This window comes from Scyliorhinus torazame, chromosome 19 (genome assembly GCF_047496885.1).
Source record: "Scyliorhinus torazame isolate Kashiwa2021f chromosome 19, sScyTor2.1, whole genome shotgun sequence".
NCBI lineage: Eukaryota > Metazoa > Chordata > Chondrichthyes > Carcharhiniformes > Scyliorhinidae > Scyliorhinus > Scyliorhinus torazame.
Window position 1 is genome coordinate 71,449,787 of NC_092725.1, and position 19,432 is coordinate 71,469,218.

The 19,432-nt window shown below is 45.4% G+C and overlaps 1 protein-coding gene across 3 annotated transcripts in view; it reads right to left on the reverse strand.

The window, feature by feature from the left end:
• efcab6 (EF-hand calcium binding domain 6) overlaps positions 1–19,432 on the reverse strand; it is a 200,550-nt gene that overhangs the window by 151,100 nt on the left and 30,018 nt on the right. For all 3 annotated transcript variants that reach the window (XM_072484515.1, XM_072484514.1, XM_072484513.1), the window contains exons 6-7: positions 12,294–12,412; positions 8,054–8,184 (exon numbers count right to left, since the gene is read on the reverse strand). In XM_072484515.1, the coding sequence (XP_072340616.1) occupies positions 8,054–8,184; positions 12,294–12,412 (250 nt within the window). The remainder of the gene's footprint in view (positions 1–8,053; positions 8,185–12,293; positions 12,413–19,432) is intronic.

Here is a 19,432-nt window from a genome sequence, read left to right on the forward strand (position 1 = left end):
TGAACAAGCTCCACATTTCAATTGTGCCCATCCCCTGCAGTTTCCTTCCCCATCTTATGCATCCTAAGTCTTGTCTAATCGCATCATAATTGCCTTTCCCCCAGCTATAATTCTTGCGCTGCGGAATATACCTATCCCTTTCCATCACTAAAGTAAATATAGCCGAATTGTGGTCACTATCACCGAAGTGCTCACCTACTTCCAAATCTAACACCTGGCCTGGTTCATTACCCAGTACCAAATCCAATGTGGCCTCGCCTCTTGTTGGTCTATCTACATACTGTGTCAGGAAACCCTCCTGCACACATTGGACAAAAACTGACCCATCTAATTTACTCGAACTATAGCGTTTCCAGTCAATATTTGGAAAGTTAAAGTCCCCCATAACAACTACCCTGTTGCTTTTGTTCCTATCCAGAATCATCTTTGCAATCCTTTCCTCTACATCTCTGGAACTTTTTGGAGGTCTATAGGAAACTTCCAACAGGATGACCTCTCCTTTCCTGTTTCTAACCTCAGCCCATACTACCTCAGCAGATGAGTCCTCATCAAACGTCCTTTTGCCACCGTAATACTGTCCTTGACTAACAATGCCACACCTCTCCCTCTTTTACCACCTTCCCTGAGCTTACTGAAGCATCTAAACCCCGGAACCTGCAACAACAATTACTGTCCCTGCTCTATCCATGTCTCCGAAATGGCCACAACATCAAAGTCCGAGGTACCAACCCATGCTGCAAGTTCACCCACCTTATTTCGGATGCTCCTGGCCTTGAAGTAGACACACTTCAATCCACCTTCCTGCTTGCCGGTACACTCCTGCGACCGTGAAACCTTACTCATGACCTCACTACTCTTAACCTCCTGTACACTGGAGCTACAATTCAGGTTCCCATCCCCTTGCTGAATTAGTTTAAACCCTCCCCAAGAGCATTCGAAAATTTCCCCCCCAGGATATTGGTACCCCTCTGGTGCAGGTGTAGACCATCCCATTTGTAGAGGTCCCACCTACCCCAGAATGAGCCCCAATTATCCCGGTATCTGAATCCCTCCCTCCTGCACCATCCCTGTAGCCACGTGTTCATCTGTTCTCTTTCCCTAATCCTCGTCTCGCTAGCACATGGCACGGGTAACAACCCAGAGATAATAACTCTATTTGTTCTAGCTCTAAGATTCCACTCTAGCTCCCTGAATACCTGCCTTACATCCCCATCCCTTTTCCTACCTTTGTCGTTGGTGCCTATGTGGACGACTTGGGGCTGCTCCCCCACCCCCTTAAAGATCCCGAAAATACGATCCGAGACATCACGGACCCTGGCACCTGGGAGGCAACACACCAACCACGAGTCTCTGTCATTCCCACAGAATTTCCTATCTGTCCCCCTAACTATGGAGTCCCCAATGACTAATGCTCTACTCCTCTCCCCCCTTTCCTTCTGAGCAACAGGGACAGACTATGTGCCAGAGACCTGTACACATGGCTTACCTCTGGTAAGTCGCCCCCCCCCACCAGTATCCAAAGCGGTACACTTGTTACTAAGGGGAACGGCCACAGGGGATCCCTGTACTGACTGCTTCCTCCCAACCCCTCTCACCGTCACCCATCTATCTTCATTCTTCGGAGTAACTATATCCCTGAAGCTTCTATCTATGACCACCTCTGCTCCCGAATGATCCGAAGTTCATCCAGCTCCAGCTCCAGTTCCCTAACGTGGTGCGTGAGGGAATTTGGTGAAGAGGGAACCATAAAATAAGTTTTAAAAATAAATGTAACAAACACAATAAGGATGGCAGCATGGTCACATCTGCAAACATATGGGAGATCCTGGATGCCATTGCAATCCATGGTAACCATATCTATAGGGATCATGTCGGGAAAGATTGAGTAAATTAAAGGGAAATTAACAAGGCAACAATTCAAGATGGCAATAAAGGTAATGATAATCACATTATGGCAGGAAAGGACAGTGATTGAAAACTAAGCATGTGCCGGCAGATAGGGCCAGGATATACAAAAACAGAAAAACAACACTGAAATAAGTGTTATTTATCTGAAGCAGAATACTCAATAAACCATGTGAATATCTACATATTAAAGGCATCAATTGATATGGGGAGAGTACAGGAAAATAGTAGTGAAGCAGATCAGCCATATTTCGTTGAATGCTAGAATAAGTTCAAAGGGCTCCTATTTCCTGCTCCTATTCCTTATGTTCTTAGCAGTTTTTTCAAATAGTTTTTGCTTCCGCCACGATTATAATGTAATTTGTGTTGTGAATTATAATTTTATTTGCGTTTGCACACTCCGTGTGAAGTTTGCACATTCTCCCCATGTCTGTGTGGGTTTCACCCCCACAAGCCAAAGATGTGCAGGGTAGGTGGATTGGCCACGCTAAATTGCCCCTTAATTGGAAAAATATAATTGGGTACTCTGAATTTATTTTTAAAAAAGAGTTTGCACACAATCTCATCATGACTCCTATTCTTCTGCGTCTTCACTCAAGATATCATCCCTAGTGATTTGGAACAACATATTATTATTATATTATTATATTATAAATACGAACACCAGTGGCAGATCTCAAAGGTGCAATCTAACTTCATGGGCTTAAAAGTAAATAAATGAACAATGAGTTTTATGATAAGGGAAAATAATCCAACACAAAATGGCATCAACAAAATATGATACACAAATTGAAAGCCAAGTAAGTTATTTATTTTTGTCTACATCATATATTGGTTTATTTCCTGCTTTCTGTCTCCAAAGATGATTATATTTGTAATTTACACTTAGAGCAATGAAAAATATACTAACCTACATCTTAGCGCAGCATAAGCACAGCAGCTGGGTTAAAAATGACCCATTGCGGTCATGTGACGTGCATGCAGGAGCAGCTGCATTTTGTGAACTCTGGGTCTGCTCATCTTGTTATCTTTTACTTTGTCCTGGTGCACATTTTATATTTCTCCCTTCTTGGAATATGCCCCTGGAGGATCTGACTGGTGTTTTGTGAAGAGAGCCGAGGTAAATTGTAGAAAATTCTTGTTTGACCGTGGCAGTCGGAGTGGGGCCCAGCTTGCCGTGGCGCTGTTGCCAGTGAGCAAACGTTCTACTTGGCGGTGCTGTGTGCACCTGAGCGATGGCCACCATGGAGAATGTTCTGGTCGAAGATCTCTGCTCTGTGGTGCAGGTCTTTAGAGTTTACTTTGAAGATTTGCAAAATATCCTGGGGGAAATGGTGGAGGTGCGTGAGAGATTTTTCGCATTCGGAAGAGCAATTTGGAACAGGCCCACCTTTGAGACATTGACATCCTGCTGTATGGTGTGTCGCGTATCCTGATGGGTTCTGGAGGTAGGGACCGGGCAATGTGTGTCTGTAAGCCCAGGCCCTGGCAAGAAATGAGAGGCGACTTCCCGATTTGAGTTTGAAAATTGGCTGCCATGCTTCAGTAATCTTGATTTGGAGGCTGGATGCATCATGTTTGATGGAACACAAAAGAACAAAGAACAAAGAAAAGAAAAGACAAGGAACAGGCCCTTCGGCCCTCCAAGCCCGTGCCAACCATGCTGTCTGACTAAACTACAATGTTCTACACTTCCTGGGTCCGTATCCCTCTATTCCCATCCTATTCATGTATTTGTCAAGATGCCCCTTAAATGTCACTATCGTCTCTGCTTCCATCACCTCCTCCGGCAGCGAGTTCCAGGCACCCACTACCCCCTGTGTAAAAAAACTTGCCTCGTACATCTACTCTAAATCTTGCCCCTCGCACCTTAAACCTATGCCCCCTAGTAACTGACCCCTCTATCCCGGGGAAAAGCCTCTGACTATCCACTCTGTCTATGCCCCTCATAATTTTGTAGACCTCTATCAGGTCGCCCCTCAACCTCCGTCGTTCCAGTGAGAACAAACCGAGTTTATTCAACCGCTCCTCATAGCTAATGCCCTCCATACCAGGCAGCATTCTGGTAAATCTCTTCTGCACCCTCTCTAAAGCCTCCACATCCTTCTGGTAGAGTGGCGACCAGAATTGAACACTATACTCCAAGTGTGGCCTAACTAAGGTTCTATGCAGTTGCAACATGACTTGCCAATTTTTATGCCCCGGCCAATGAAGGCAAGCATGCCGTATGCCTTCATGACTACCTTCTCCACCTGTGCTGCCCCTTTCAGTGACCTGTGGACCTGTACACCTAGATCTCTCTGACTTTCAATACTCTTGAGGGTTCTACCATTTACTGTATATTCCCTACCTGCATTAGACCTTCCAAAATGCATTACCTCGCATTTGTCCAGAATAAACTTCATCTGCCATCTCTCCGCCCAAGTCTCCAAACAATCTAAATCCTGCTGTATCCTCTGACAGTCCTCATCGCTAGCCGCAATTCCACTAACCTTTGTGTCATCTGCAAACTTACTAATCAGGCCAGTTACATTTTCCTCCAAATCATTTATATATATACTACAAACAGCAAAGGTCCCAGCACTGATCCCTGCGAACACCACTAATCACAGCCCTCCAATTAGAAAAGCATCCTTCCATTGCTACTCTCTGCCTTCTATGACCTAGCCAGTTCTGTATCCACCGTGCCAGCTCACCCCTCATCCCGTGTGACTTCACCTTTTGTACTAGACGATCATGAGGGACCTTGTCAAAGGCCTTACTGAAGTCCATATAGACAGCATCCACTGCCCTACCTGCATCAATCATCTTTGTGACCTCTTCGAAAAACTCTAATCACAGAGTATCCAATCTTCGAGACCTGGGGCCGGTTGGGCCCCCCGACCACTGGCCCTATATTATCCTGCTCTTGATGCTCGTCACGAGGGGTTGGAACTGGCCAAGTGGGTTGAATAAGAGATCCTGAAGAGTTCACTATCCTGTCGTGGCTTCAACCTTCTCAAGCAACATAGATGTTGTCATTATCCTGCAATTCTTCCATAATCCTGGACATTATTCCTTTGTGATTATGCGTTGAGTATTTATTGTCTTTTCTTTTGTAAGGGCATGCAAGATGTGAACACGAGGGTGAGTGTCATCTGTTATCCTGTTCTAGCAAAATTGAATCGATTATGTGAAATGTAGCCTGTGCACAGTTTTACTCCTTTTTGTCATTATGTGTTATAATCCTTGTGGTTATGGGAGGGGAGTGCTTTTGTTTTGGCACCCATTATCTCTTTTTTAATGAAGTTGAGGAAAGCCAGGGCGGGGTCATGGGTGGATGGCTGGGGTGGATTTGGACGGTAGGGTTAGTTACGAATTATAGAATCCTTACATTGTAGAAGAGGCTATTTGGCCTATCGAATCTGCACTGACCCTCTGAAAGAGCACCCTACACAGACCCACTCCCCCACCTTATCACCGCAATCCTACCTAGGGGCAATTTAGCATAGCCAATCACCTAACCTGCACACATCTTTTCGACTGTGGAAGGAACCGTAGCACCCAGAGGAAACCCATGCAGACACAGAAAGAATGTGCAAACTCCACACAGACAGTATTCCAAGGTCAAATTGAATCCGGGTCCATGGCACTGTGAAGCAGCAGTGCTAACCATTTTGCCACGTGCGGCCCACTGAGTCCTCACTGAGATTGAGGATAGCCCCCAAGTTACAGCTAATCTTAATGTGTCTTTAGTTTGATTTTCTGGTTATTTTGAATTTAAGAATCCATGACTTTCTCCGATGGCCCAGGCAAATTATGTATCCTGGGTAGGACTGGGTTCCTATGACTCTTCCTTGTGGTTGAAGTTTTTCTTTTAGTCTCTCTTTTCCCTTCGAGCTATTACGATGGGAGAATTTGAGCGGTGGCACATGCTGAGGTGGGATTGGCTGGTCTATTGAAGAGAGAGATTGTTCTTAGTATTAGGCATTCTTCCCTTTGAAATTTCTTTCTTCTTCTCTTCATCCAGGTGAACAGGATGCTGTTACTAATCTTGGTCCAGTCCAGTGGTTCAAGGGAGGTTCCCTTTGTTGTACTGCGGAGGAGGGAATCATTCCCCCCCCCCTTTCTCAAGGTTCCCAGTTGTTGGGTGTCTGGACAATTCTTCTCCTCTTCAGTGATCGGGTCTCGGTGAAGGGGGCGGTGCAATGCCCAGGATGTGGTTAGAAAGGTTCCTGTCCAGCTAGAGTGTAGGTTTTCGGGTGTGCTGGAGGTCCTAAGGGCATTGATTCTTGCATTTCAGGATGTGCTGCGCTAGGCCAGGTCCGGTGCTGTGGCTGGTAACCTGTTGTCCCTGGATCTTGGGATGTCAATTCTCCCAGGCATTCATTAGGGACACCCTGAGAGGCTGGGTATTACTTCTTCAGTGCACAGCGGCCTGGGGTTGAGCTGAATCCTGCACTTTGGTTGATATCCTGTCCCTTGGGTTGGGATGCTTTCTTGGTTAAATGATTCTTTATGCTTTTTTTGGTTGAATGAGCAGCTTTATTTCTTCTTCATTAATGGGTGATCAGCGTGCACAAGGGAAATATGGAACCACGGTTGGGCCCTGATCCTTTGTTACTCTATAGTTTAATTCTGGTAGCTCTAGCTCTTCTTCCTCTCTGTTTTCTTGGAGTCCCTGAAGGTTTGATCAGGATCAGAATCCGAAAATGTTGTTGCCAGTCCTCTCTGTTCAAATGTATGGATTGATGATGGTTCTGGTCTGGGCCTGAGACGGGTTAATTTACGTTGTGTGGTATTTTTGTAACTCCCCTTTACAACTGTCGTAAGCACAAAGGGACCTGGGAGTCCTTCTTCAAGATTCTCTTAAAGTTAATGTGCAGGTTCAGTCGGCAGTTAGGATGGCAAATGCAATGTTAGCATTCATGTCGAGAGGGCTAGAATACAAGAGCAGGGATGTACTTCTGAGGCTGTATAAGGCTCTGTTCAGACCCCATTTGGAGTTTTGTGAGCAGCTTTGGGCTCCGTATCCAAGGAAGGATGTGCTGACCTTGAAAGGGTCCAGAAGAGGTTCACAAGAATGATCGCTGGGATGAAGAGCTTGTTGTATGAGGAACGGTTGAGGACTCTGGGTCTGTACTCATTGGAGCTCAGAAGGATGAGGGGGGTCTTATTGAAACTTACAGGATACTGCGATAGAGTGGATGTGGAAAAACTAGAACCAGAGGGCACAATCTCAGACTAAAGGGACGCTCCTTTAAAACAGAAATGAAACAAGGAGGCATTTCTTCAGCCAGAGGGTGGTGAATCTGTGGAACTTTTTGGCGCAGAAGGCTGTAGAGGCCAAATCACTGAGTATCTTTAAGACTGTGATAGATAGGTTCTTAATTAACATGGGGATCAGGGTTTATGGGGAGAAGGCAGGAGAATGGGGATGAGAAAAATATCTGCCATGATTGAATGGTGGAGCAGACTCGATGGGCCGAGTGGCCTAATTCTGCTCCTATGTCTAATGGTCTTATGGTCTAACTGGGGTTTTCGGGTAATTTCTTTGGTTTATTTTCTTTTGTATGGGTGGGCATAAAGAATCTGGGATTGGTTCCAGTATGGGTGCAGACAGGTCTGGTATCCAAGGAGAGGAGGCTGGGGTGGGCACTGGTGCCTTTGGTGCTGTGAGAGTTGAGGCAGTTATGTGTTGGTGCGTGCCTGAACATGGTATGGAAAATTTATCCTGAACTCTCATGGTAATTCTGAGTCGATGGGGCGTGGAAAGGCATGCACCATTTTACTATGTTTTCATGGCTTCATCTGTTTCTCCCTTAGTTTTTGGTGGAGCTTGTAGTGACTGTGTCGAGCCACTTCTAGTGTTGTTCTCCTGTTCCCCTCTGTAATCATATACGTTGAGCCATGTTTTCCTTGCTTACTGCAATGTATTTCATTTATAATTTTGTGTTATTTGCAAATATGTGGAACCTTAATAAGCATACTTTTTTTTTAAATGACCCATTGCCTCTATACATCACCACACTGCACTGAGAAAACATTAGATTACTCTCTTATTGTCATTCTGTTATTATTTACATTGATATAATGGTCGAATTAAACTCACAAATGCAGCCACGTGCTCGGTTTATTTAAATATATCAGAACAGATTCACAAATGTACCTTTTTTCGTACAGCCAGATCGATTTCATCCACAGATAATCTTTCTAAGTTTATTGCCGACTCCTCACTCATTGGTCGATGGACCACTCGCTGCTTCTCTTTCTCTTGAGAACCATCTGCCCAGTTCATTGCTTCATGAAACCACAAATAAACAAATAAAGACATTTATTTTCAAAATAATTACTTTTTAATCTTCTCACCGCCAAAAATCAGGGGTATCTGTGTACTTCATGTGAAGGATGGTCAATATGAAGTGTGGGACAAGTTTTTCTGCAATTTTGTTATTCAACATCTGCATAAAGTTCTTAACTCTCACTTCAACCATACTTATCAGGCTCAACTAGCCTAATGCTCCCCTGGCCAAACTCACACCTTCCACTTCAACCTCACACCTCCAAACCCATAAACCTCAGCTCATCCAAATCTTTGCCACCTATATCGAAACTCACACTAACTCCAGTTTGCCATCACCTGCACAACCTGACTCAGATTGCTTCCATTTTATAATTACATTCTTGTGTTCAAATCCTTTTATGATCTTGGCCCCACAATATCTTGGTAGCCTCCTCTAGTCCTACTCTGCATTCATCCTACTTTGGTCTTTTTTGTACCCCTTACTTTCTTTGCTTCAGCACTAATGGCCTGGAACTGTATAAACCCAGAGCACTAGAGTTCCTTCCCCAAACCTCTCTCCAATGTTAAGATAGCCCTTAAAACCTATGGGCTGAATTCTCCGCCGTCGGGATGCTCCGTTTTGCGGGCAGCCCAGGAGTTTCCCAATGGCATGGGCTGCCCCACAATGGGAAACCCCATTGAGCAGGCCGGCGAAATGGAGCATCCCGAAGGCGTGCTGAACCAGGAATCTGGCGCGGCGGGACGGAGAATCCAGCCTTATGTCTTCATCCTAATATTTGTTTCTTTGGCTCAAAGTCAAGTTTTGTCTGGAAAGAGCATTAGGATATTTTACTGCATTAAAAATGCCATATAAATGCTATTATAGCTGATTTAACTTTTCCTTATCATCTGCTTCCTTCGCTGTCCCCTCCTAGAGGTAATAGCTTATACTGGGGTATGAATCCATGGACAGCAGCTCCATCAATTTCTTGCCATTGAACACAAAATAAACATAAGGGATCAGCCAGCATTACCATTAAAACTCCCTTTTCTTAAATAAACATAAAAGTGATCTTGTTGAAAATCACAGTCACATTGTGTTCATTTGGCATCCTTCTGTTGAAATGAATGCAATGGTTTCCTGGATCTTCTCTCTTTCCAGACAAAAGATATTTGGCGAACACTTCATCATTAATATAGTACTTCTTTAACTGGATTAACGATATTGTGACAATTCCCAATAAAAATTAGTTTTGTATAAAATCAAAATTATAATTAGACAAAAGCAAGGTTCCTCTGGGCTATAGCAAACAAATGTAAATTAACAAGGGTTTTTATTTCCGATCACTATCTATATAGTAAGTCTAAATATGTGGGTGAGTGAATTGGGCTGTGATATTGATTGGTCTAATATCTGGAGTTAAATGTAAAGAATCACCAATAGTTTGTGTTACAGAGTGCAATTTTGAATACTGAATGTTCTCATTAGCCTTCTCCCATGTAATTAATTTACTGGGTTCTGAGTATGTGCGAGCTTTGGGCAGGCTTTTTTCAGTCTGCAAAAAGTGACCTGTAAGCAAGATCTGTTTGACTAGAGTTCTTGTTTTCATAGTTATTACTGTTATTGTTAAATCACATTACTTGTTTATGTGAAGAAGTTCCTCCTTTTAAACAACGCTTTCAACAACTTTTTCTGTGGTCTCAGGTTACCACAGTTTGAATGGAGAATAGTAAGCAAACCATAAGATGGCCAGCAGAAGAAATTTGGAGGGGCTAGAAAAATTACTAGCCATAATCCCAACAAGCCACAATCTAAAAGGTTCCCTAGTCAATAACCCATTCCTAGGAAGCCTCAGCCAATGATTCTCTTTAGCTGGTAGCTCGATACAGAAATATTGCCCAAGCAGTCTCTCATGAGGGTAAGTAACTGGCCTCCGTTGGTGTTTTTCATGGGATGTGGGCGTCACTGGGTAGGCCAGCATTTATTGCCCATCCCTAATTTCCCTTGCTCACAGGGTATTTAAGAGTCAACCACATTGCTGTGGATCTGGAGTAACATGTCAGCCAGATCAGGTAAGGACAACAGAACCACATGGGTGTTTACAACAATCGGCAATGTTTTTTTTAAAGACTTGTTTAAAATCCAGACTTCTATTGAATTCATATCTCACCATCTACTGTGGTGGGATTTGAACCTGGGTCCCCAGAGCAATATACTGGGCCGCTGGAATACTCGTCCAGTGTCAATACCACTATGCCACTGCCTCCCCTTAATTGTCTTTTCTTCAATGGAACAGCAGAAACCGAAAGCATCTTTGTGGCCATTTTTATGCACCATTACGAAGACTGCTTATTTCCACCTCTGTAACAGTATCGGACTCCATTCGGCCTCAGTTTTTCTGCTGCCAAAACCTCATTTTGTAACCTCTGGACCTGACTATTTCAATTCTCTCTTGGGCTGCTTTCAATGTTCATAGAATCATAGAATTCCTAAAGTGCAAAAGGAAGCCATTCGGCCCATCAGGTCTGCATGCCCCAATCCCCCACCCTATCCTCATAACCCCACCTAGGGGCAATTTAGCCACCCTTTTCTTCATGAACTTAAAATCATCCGAACTTCTGCTGACAATTTCTTAACTTGCACCTCATTCTGTTCACCCATCAGCCCTGTGCCCGTAAACCTACATTGGCTTCTGATTAGGCGTTATCTTTATTTTATAATTTGCATCTTTGTTTTCAAATCATCCCTCCCTATCTCTGTAATGTCCTTCAACCCCAGAATCGTCCAAGGCATTTGTGCTTCTCCAATCGTGATCCCTTGAACATCCTCAAATTTAATTGCTCCACTATTGGCACTCGTGCCTACAGCTACCAAGGCCCAAAGCTCCGAAATATCTTCTCTAAACCACTCAGCCTCTCCCTATCTCTCTTTCATACTTTCACACTCCTTAAAACCTACCTGTTTGACCAAGATTTTGGTTAACAGTGCTAGTATGTGCTTATGTCACTTGATGTCAAATCTTTTTTGATAATGTTCCTGTGAAGTGTCTTGGGAAATATTGTTGTGTTAAAGTGTAGCCATCTAAGATGGCCACCTACAAAGGACCATGGGAATTATGGCCAACCCAGGACTCAGACAGATACAGAGCCTATGTGAATCTGAAACACAGGTAACCAGACCTGATCGTAACCCCCGCTCGTTTGCATTTCAATGGCCCATTTTCCCAGGACAATCGAACTCCAATCAAGCAACCGGTACAGCCACAGACTGATCGGCACCACTCCCCTTACTCAGAAAGCCCAACTGCCAAGGTCAATGACCGCTAAGGACCAGGCTAGCTACCAAGGCACCCGCCCCTTTATTGGCCGAAATCGAAGACAGTGATCAACGCCCTGTCGAACTATTGGGTCCAAGGTTCAGGACCACCCCAAAGAGCGCAAAATCCCAGAGGGATAAAAGAGAGCACAGCCATGTGTTCTGTCTCTTTTGGATCCGGCCTGTGCCAACCCAACTGTAGCAGGAACAACCAGCCAAGTTCAAGACCAAAGATCGCTACCTGACGGATGAGCCCAGCAGAGACAGAGCCACTTTCTTCAAACAAGCCAAGTGAAATCCAGATAAAGGATTTATCCATTTGCACAGTGACGGTCGCCCTGAAGTTAAGTATAGGTTATTGTAGCTGATAGGTGTAGTTTAACTCATGGTAGATATTGTGTTTGCATGTCGAGGTAACTCTTATGTATGTATATAAACCATCTTTTGAACTAACTAACTGATTGTGTGGTCATTTAATCAGTACAAGGGAAGGCTTGTGGTTCACCAACATTATCATTAATATTAGCAACAGTATAGGCGATGCTGTTGGGATCGAAAACGGGCAACAAAAGGCACTATTATAAATACAAATTGTTGGTTAGGGAGCTTACATGTGCAAAAGTATTAACCATCTCAACTTCCATTTAATCTGGTGAGATACAAAGCATTGTTTGAAACCCTTACAGTAGTTTTTCTGGAGACATGGTTCCAGTATGATTCCCACAGGTCAATCATGACAAATATTAGACTAATGACAAATTTACATAGTTACAAACTTATGTGAACAACATTATTAGCTTCAGACCATACCTTGTGCCACACTTTCGGAAATATGTTTGTTACAAGGTTCAACACAGATGCCCAGTTTTTCTAGGAATTGCTTGTAATTCACTGTTCCAGTTCTTGAAAGGTGGTATCGAGAACACAGCCTGATGGAAATACATGGATCTATCAGTGAAATTAACAAAACCGTTCCGTGAGCAGAATTTAATTGTGATGATAATATCCTGCCGATCAGTTGAAGAACAGGTGTAAACCCAACATCACATTTCCACATAGGGCCTGATAAGACCAGAAGACATCGGAGCAGAATTAGGCCACTCGGCCCATCGAGTCTGCTGCATCATTCAATCATGGCTGATATTTTTCTCATCCCCATTCTCTTGCCTTCTCCCCATAACGACTGATCTATTCATTTTTTTCCAATTAAGGGGCAATTTAGCATGGCCAATCCACCTATCCTGCACATAGAACATAGAACAGTACAGCACAGTACAGGCCCTTCGGCCCGCAACGTTGTGCCGACCATTTATCCTAATCTAAGATCAACCTAACCTACACTCCTTCAATTTATTGCTGTCCATCTGCCTGTCCAAGAGTCGCTTAAATGGCCACAATGATTCTGACTCCCCCACCTCTGCTGGTAAAGCATTCCACGCACCCACCGCTCTCTGTGTAAAGAACCTACCTCTGACATCTCCGCTATACCCCCTATACACATTTGGGTTGTGGGGGGCGAAACCCACGCAGACACGGGGAGAATGTGCAAACTCCACACTGTTGCTAACTTTTGGTTGGCTCTTAATTTGGCTGTTTAATCACGTTTGCTCAAGAGTCGCCTGGTATCTTTCGACAACACAAGGTTCAGAACCAAATACTGATCAATGACGATACACCAGTTAGTAAGTTCAAAAGCAATGCTCATTTATTTACACACAGTCAAATCTACTCATGCATAAACTCTACAAACTAAACTACCACTATTACTAAAGTCTATACTTAGCTTTGGGTGCCCACTCAGTCAGAAGAACAATGGCCGTTGCTCGGTTCTGAGGCTGCTGGGTTGAGCTATTTACAGGGTAGCAACTTGGAGCGTCTATCTCGTAGCGTGCATTGACTTGGGACTTACTTGGTCTGGTGCAGCTGCTAGGCAGGTCTCTCTCTTCGGAGAGAGCCATTCTCCCTTGGGGGATACCTTTAATACTAAAAAGGGCTTCGCCCGCTTTTGAGCGGGCCTTGAACATGGCCTCAACTAATTGGGTCTTTCCCAATCATCTGTATCGATTTTCCTCCAATAGAGGGGTGGTTCCCTGATCTCTGGGCGTGCCCTGGTGACTGTCAGTCAGCTTTGTCTTAGCTTCTTCTAGCGCCGGGGAGTCTGCTTAACATTGTGTATCTAAATGTTTCCCTTTTGTCCCGGAGATGGCTCATTAGTATGTAGATTGTTTGGTGGTTTCTGTCCTGTCTGAGAGTTTAAGGTTCTAATCAACAGACAGAGCTTTCACCTGCTTGTTTCTTAGCATTGTCCAATTTTCCCTGCATTCTTTGCGGGTGTACATTTTGTAACCGGGACGTGGCCATCCCAGATGGCTACACGCCCTCCTTGTGATCCTCAACGTGAAGCGTGAAGGATCACATTACTTTGTCATCTTCATCCTCTGACCACCGGGCCACCCAAACTTAGGCTCTACACTGTCCTATCCTATGCAACACAAGTTTACCTAAGCCATTTTAAATACATACATTATCATAAAATTCTACGGGGCGCTATGACATTAATACATGCATTACAGAAAACTAAAAAAACTGGAACCTCTAACTATTCTCAATAAACTATCCTCATTTAAACAATCCAAAAATACAAACAATCCAAAAATAATCTATATATCTTAAACTGTACAAAATAGCAGCACACAAATTTCTCTGGCCTGGCAGTCAGACACAGAGGTTTACATCTCTTTATTCCATAGAATACATAAAGAAAATGGATGCTCTTTAATCCGTCCCAATGGGTTCAGGGGTCTGGTGAAATCTGAAAATGGGGGACCTAAATCTGTATACCGGGGTGCGAGAGCGATATGCTCTCCTTCGCCATTTCCTGACTCTAAAGTTTGCACGACACTGTAAAGTATCGCCAGCACTAAGAGTGCTTCGACTACATATGAGAGCGAGTACCAGGTGATAAACGTATCACACCAGGTCGGGGTATTGCTAGCAGTCGCTGGGATAGTTATCTCGGGGTTCTGTGTATTACAGGAGTGAGAATCGTTTACGGTTTGTGTGGTAGGGGTCAGGGGGGTAGCGTCCGCGCATAACTGAAGGGATCCCGCTAAGATCCATGTGAACACGAAGGCTGTCTTCATCTTTGTCGGACTTCTTCTTTGTCTTCCTCTGGGGTTCCTGGGTTTCTGGAGTTCTGTGAACACAAGCATCATTTCTGTTATTATCTGGCTTAAGATCTCGCATGTCTGTCTGTCTGTCCTTTACTGCATATTTCCCTTTTATAATTTGTCACCATCTGTGACTCCCTCATTTTTTTTTAAAAACCCAAATATTTGGACTAGACATTTAAGAAAAATACTGCGGTACTGCGAGCCGTCTCGCAGCCTGTGTGATTTACCATCCCAGTGTTTGAGGATGTAAATAGCATAGGGAAGCAACCTAAGGATTGCCAAAACCAATAAAAGAATTTTGAACGTTACGAGCCAAAATGGGATGCGTATGGGCCGCGGCATAAATGGGTAAGAAATGGGTGGAATCCCCGGGAAGGACGGTGATCAATGCCGTATGTGCTCTACCCGAGCGTAGCTGACCGGGGGGGGGGGGGGGGGGGGGGGGGTCCTCAGGCAGGGCGGGGACCAATGCCGTTTCTCCACTGCCTGAGCAACTGTCAAGAACGGTTAAGAATGTGGTCGTCGTGGGGGGCTGCCACTCGAATTAGGAGAGCAACTATGAGTCATGTTCTGTCGACAAACTAGTTCCTCTGAACTATGTCTGGGACAAACTTGTTCCATTAGCAGCCGGGGGTCGTTAAAGGAGTGGTGACGTGGGGCCGTGAAAAACTTTCCGAGTTTACACACAACACTGAACGATAACACTAACGAACAAACATTCAACAAACACGGTGCAGGTTCCATCAGAAAGGACACCATATCTCTCCATCGGTTCCTTTTTCGGCATCATCTGGACACCTCACTGCTCAATAGCGAACGGGGTCGCAAAGGGATTCATTTGGTGGGATTCAGACTCTAAGTCATCATTTTCTCCCGGCTGCCAAACTCTTGTCTGTAGTAACCGTGCTAAAGCTGCTTGGGGCGAATTGGGGTCCATCTCATCATTCCGGATGAGCCTGAACAAATTGTCTCGGTGCCAGAATCGTGTGTCGAGGTTGGAGCTACTATGCTTCAATCTGTAATCGTCGGGCTGTGGGTCTGGGTCAGGGGCTTTGATACAAGTGATCTCAAATGGGTCGGTAGAATCATGCTCAGGTTCACTGGGAGTGGGGCCTGGTACAGGGGCCTAGTCGTAACGTGGTGTGCTGTGGCTGTTGTCACTGTGGTCGCTATCACTGTCGCTGCTAGTTGAAGGAAGGGAGAGGCGGAGTCGTGCCTCTGGGGGCAGAGTTGAAGTTGTGTCTGAGGACAGGCTGGAGTGGTTGGGGGAGGGTAGGAATACGTCATCTGTGGGCGGGGGGTGATCATCTGCTGCTGCGAGCAGGATGTGGTGTGTGTGGTTACACTGTGAGCCGTAAGCCTTGAACTGGTTTATATGAAACCACGCAGACTTACCATTGGGATAGGTAATTTTGTATACTGAGGGGCTGACTTTGTCCGAAATGGAGTACGGTCCGGAAAATCTTGGGGAAAGGAATGAACTGGGGTTGTAAAGGGAAAGCATAACCAGTTGCCCTACTGTAAACTCAGTGGCGTGTACTGGTTTGTCGAAACAAGCCTTGCTCTGTTTCTTCCTGGTTCCAAGTCTCACTGCTGCTGCAAGTTGAGCTGCCTTTATGTTCTGTACTAGTTGTGTAACCGCATTTTCTTGCACGAGGGCTGTAACTGCGGGGCTGGCCAATTCCAGTCCTAATAAATATTCAGTGCCTTTCATGGGTCATCCGGTCATGGGGTGTGGGGGGTGTATCCTGTGGATGTAGATACTGTGTTTCTTAAAAACATCAAAGCAAATGGGAGTACTGAATCCCAGGTGCTGTTATTTTGCTGTACCATTTTCCTGAGGGTGGCTTTCAATGTCCTATTCATTCGTTCTACAATACCACTTGACTGGGGGTGGTATGCAATATGGAACTTTTGTCTAATGCCAAAAATCGTGAGGACGTTTTTCATTACACGTCTGGTGAAATGGGAGCCTTGATCAGACTCTATACTGTGTGGGAGGCCCCATCTTGTAAAGATCTGGTGCGTTAATATTTTAGCCGTTGTCTTGGCCGTATTAGTTCGTGATGGAAATGCTTCCACCCATTTTGTGAAGGTGTATATGACCATCAACACATACTTGTAACCATTTCTGCATGGGGGTAGGGGTCCTATATAATCTATTTGGAGATTTGTCCAGGGTCCATTAACGGGGCAGGTATGACTAAGTTGAGCCTTTTTCGCATATCTGTCCGGATTGTTCTGGGCACAGATTAAGCAATTCTCAATGTAGTGTGTGACATCGATTTTTAAATCAGGCCACCAACAAAGCGGTCTGAGGTGGGCTAGGGTGGGTTCAATTCCTTGGTGTCCATGGTTGTCATGGAATTGACAAATGATCTGGTTCCTGTCCTGGCTGGGAACTATATAAATGCCATCCTTTAAAATCACACCGTCGTGTGTGGTGATTGCGTTTTTAAACTTGTCGTATGGGGCTGGGAAGGTTCCCTTTAAAACTTCCCTGAGTTTCTCGTCCTCTTTCTGGGCCTTCGCTAAATCCTGAATGTTGATCTGTGAGACCTGAACTGCGTGTACTGGGGTGCTTTCGGGGGGGTTCCAGGAATAACCATGCCTGGAGCCTGCCTTCGCTAGGGCGTCTGCTTTAACGTTACCAGGGGGGGAAGAACGGTGATGACTGCGAACCTTAATTATTCCGTATTTCCTATCTTTCGCTGTCTCTAAGATATGGCGGAGTAATGTGGCTGAGGATAGGGGTTTACCGTCCGCGGAAACAAATCCTCTTGTTTCCCAGAGTGGTAGGAACTCTGTCAAACTATTACAGACATACAAGCTGTCTGAGTAGATGTCTGCTGGGGTCGGGAACGAGTCTGGGTGGTCTACAATATATGCAATCGCTGCCAGCTCTGCTGCCTGCGAGCCTAAGTGTCCTGGCAACTTCAAGGGAATTTCATTTAGAGCGTGTCCTCAACAGATATACCGCATCCGGTAATTCTCTCTCCGTTTAACAATGTGGATGAGTCATCCACATATATCTTCAGGGGTGTGCACGTGTCTGTGGGCTGGGGTCTCTGGGGTGTACTACCTGTTTTCCTGGGGGGGGTTTGGGGAATAAATGGGCATGTGTTCTGTTTTGTGGTGATGATCTCACATTCATGAGGGGTGCCTGCATACTGTAAATTATCGGCAAGGAAGGTGTGGGTTTTGGTTCTCTTTCCTGTGATGTCCCGTCCCTGTAAAAGAAGGGTCCAACGGGCTGCGGGGATTTGGCTGACCGTGCCATCTTTAAGTCGGCCGTCTAACAATAGCTGTGTCGGGGTGTGTTCTCTGAGGATGGTGATGGGGTTGAGTCCTGTAATGTAGGCAAAGTATTGTACTGACCAAAAAACTGCGAGCAGGTACCTTTCACAGGCAGAAAATCCTTGCTCTACGGGGTCGAACATGGGTGAGACGTATGCTACGGGGCGTAACTGGTCATGGCGTTCCTGGAGGTGCACGGCCGAAAGGGTTCGGTCGGTGCTTGCTACCTCAATAGCATATGGGGAATGTGGATCTGGGGCCTGTAGTGCGGGGGCTGTGCTGAATGCTCTTTTTAAAGCATCCACGGCATCTGTATGCTGTGGAAGCCATTCCCAAGGTGCCTGCTTCTTGAGAAGTTCGGAAAGGGGCGCTGCTTTAGGGGCGAAACCGTCTAAATGGTTTCGGCAGTAGCCAACCTGTCCTAAAAATGACCGGAGGGCTGAGACATTGTGGGGAAGGGGCAATTTGACGATCGAGTCAATTCTCTTGTGTTCGATCTCGCGTTTACCATTAGTGATCACTGTTCCCAAGTAAATCGCTTTTTCTTTCAGAATCTGGGCCTTCTTGGGGTTGACTTTACAACCAATTTCTTTCCGGAGTGCTAGGAGTTCGGCGAGAAGCAAAATGTGCGCTCCCTTTGTGTCTGTCTGTAGTAACAAGTCGTCTACATACCGGACCAGACAATCGGGGCGGGAAAATTTTGCTAAACCATTTGCCAGCTGTCGGTGGAAACTGGAGGGGGAGTTGTGGAAGCCTTGTGGAAGGCACGTCCATGTGTATTGTCGCCCTTGGAATGTAAAGGCGAATTTGTACTGGCACGCTTTAGCCAATGGAATGGACCAGAAGCCATTACTAATGTCCAAAACCGAAAAATGTTTTGACTGGAGTCCCTGTTTGAGCATGGTCTCGGGACTTGTGGCTACGGTGGGGGCTGCAGCTGGGGTTACTTTGTTCAGTTCCCGGTAATCGATGGTCGGTCGCTATGATCCATCCGGTTTCCTGACGGGCCAAATCTCCTACTGTGAGCATGGCGGGGGCTCGTGCTGCCTTTGCCATTTTCCAAACACACTTGTTAACTGGATCAAAACAAAAGTTATGGGAGCTCATGAAATCGATCCCAAGGATATGTTCTGCTGTCTGGGGCAGATCAACAAAAACTACGGGGTGCTTAGTCGTGATGTTACCTATCTGTATTGCTATAGGGGCTGTGATTTGTCCCTATTGTAAATGGCCTGTAAAGCCGCTGAGTGTAATGGTGTCTGTTGTGGGCCACGTGTCTCGCTGAAACATCGTGGAGGAATTGAGTGTGGTGCGGGACCCTCCTCTGTCCCAAAGAAATTCTATGGGTTGTCCCCGAACTTTGCCTGCTACTACCGGTCTACTGGACTTGTCTCAAAGGGTGTCGCAGACCCAAATTGGGGAGCCCGAAGACCGTCAGTCAGTGCCGTTCATGTCTGTACTCTCTGAACGGGCGCTAAC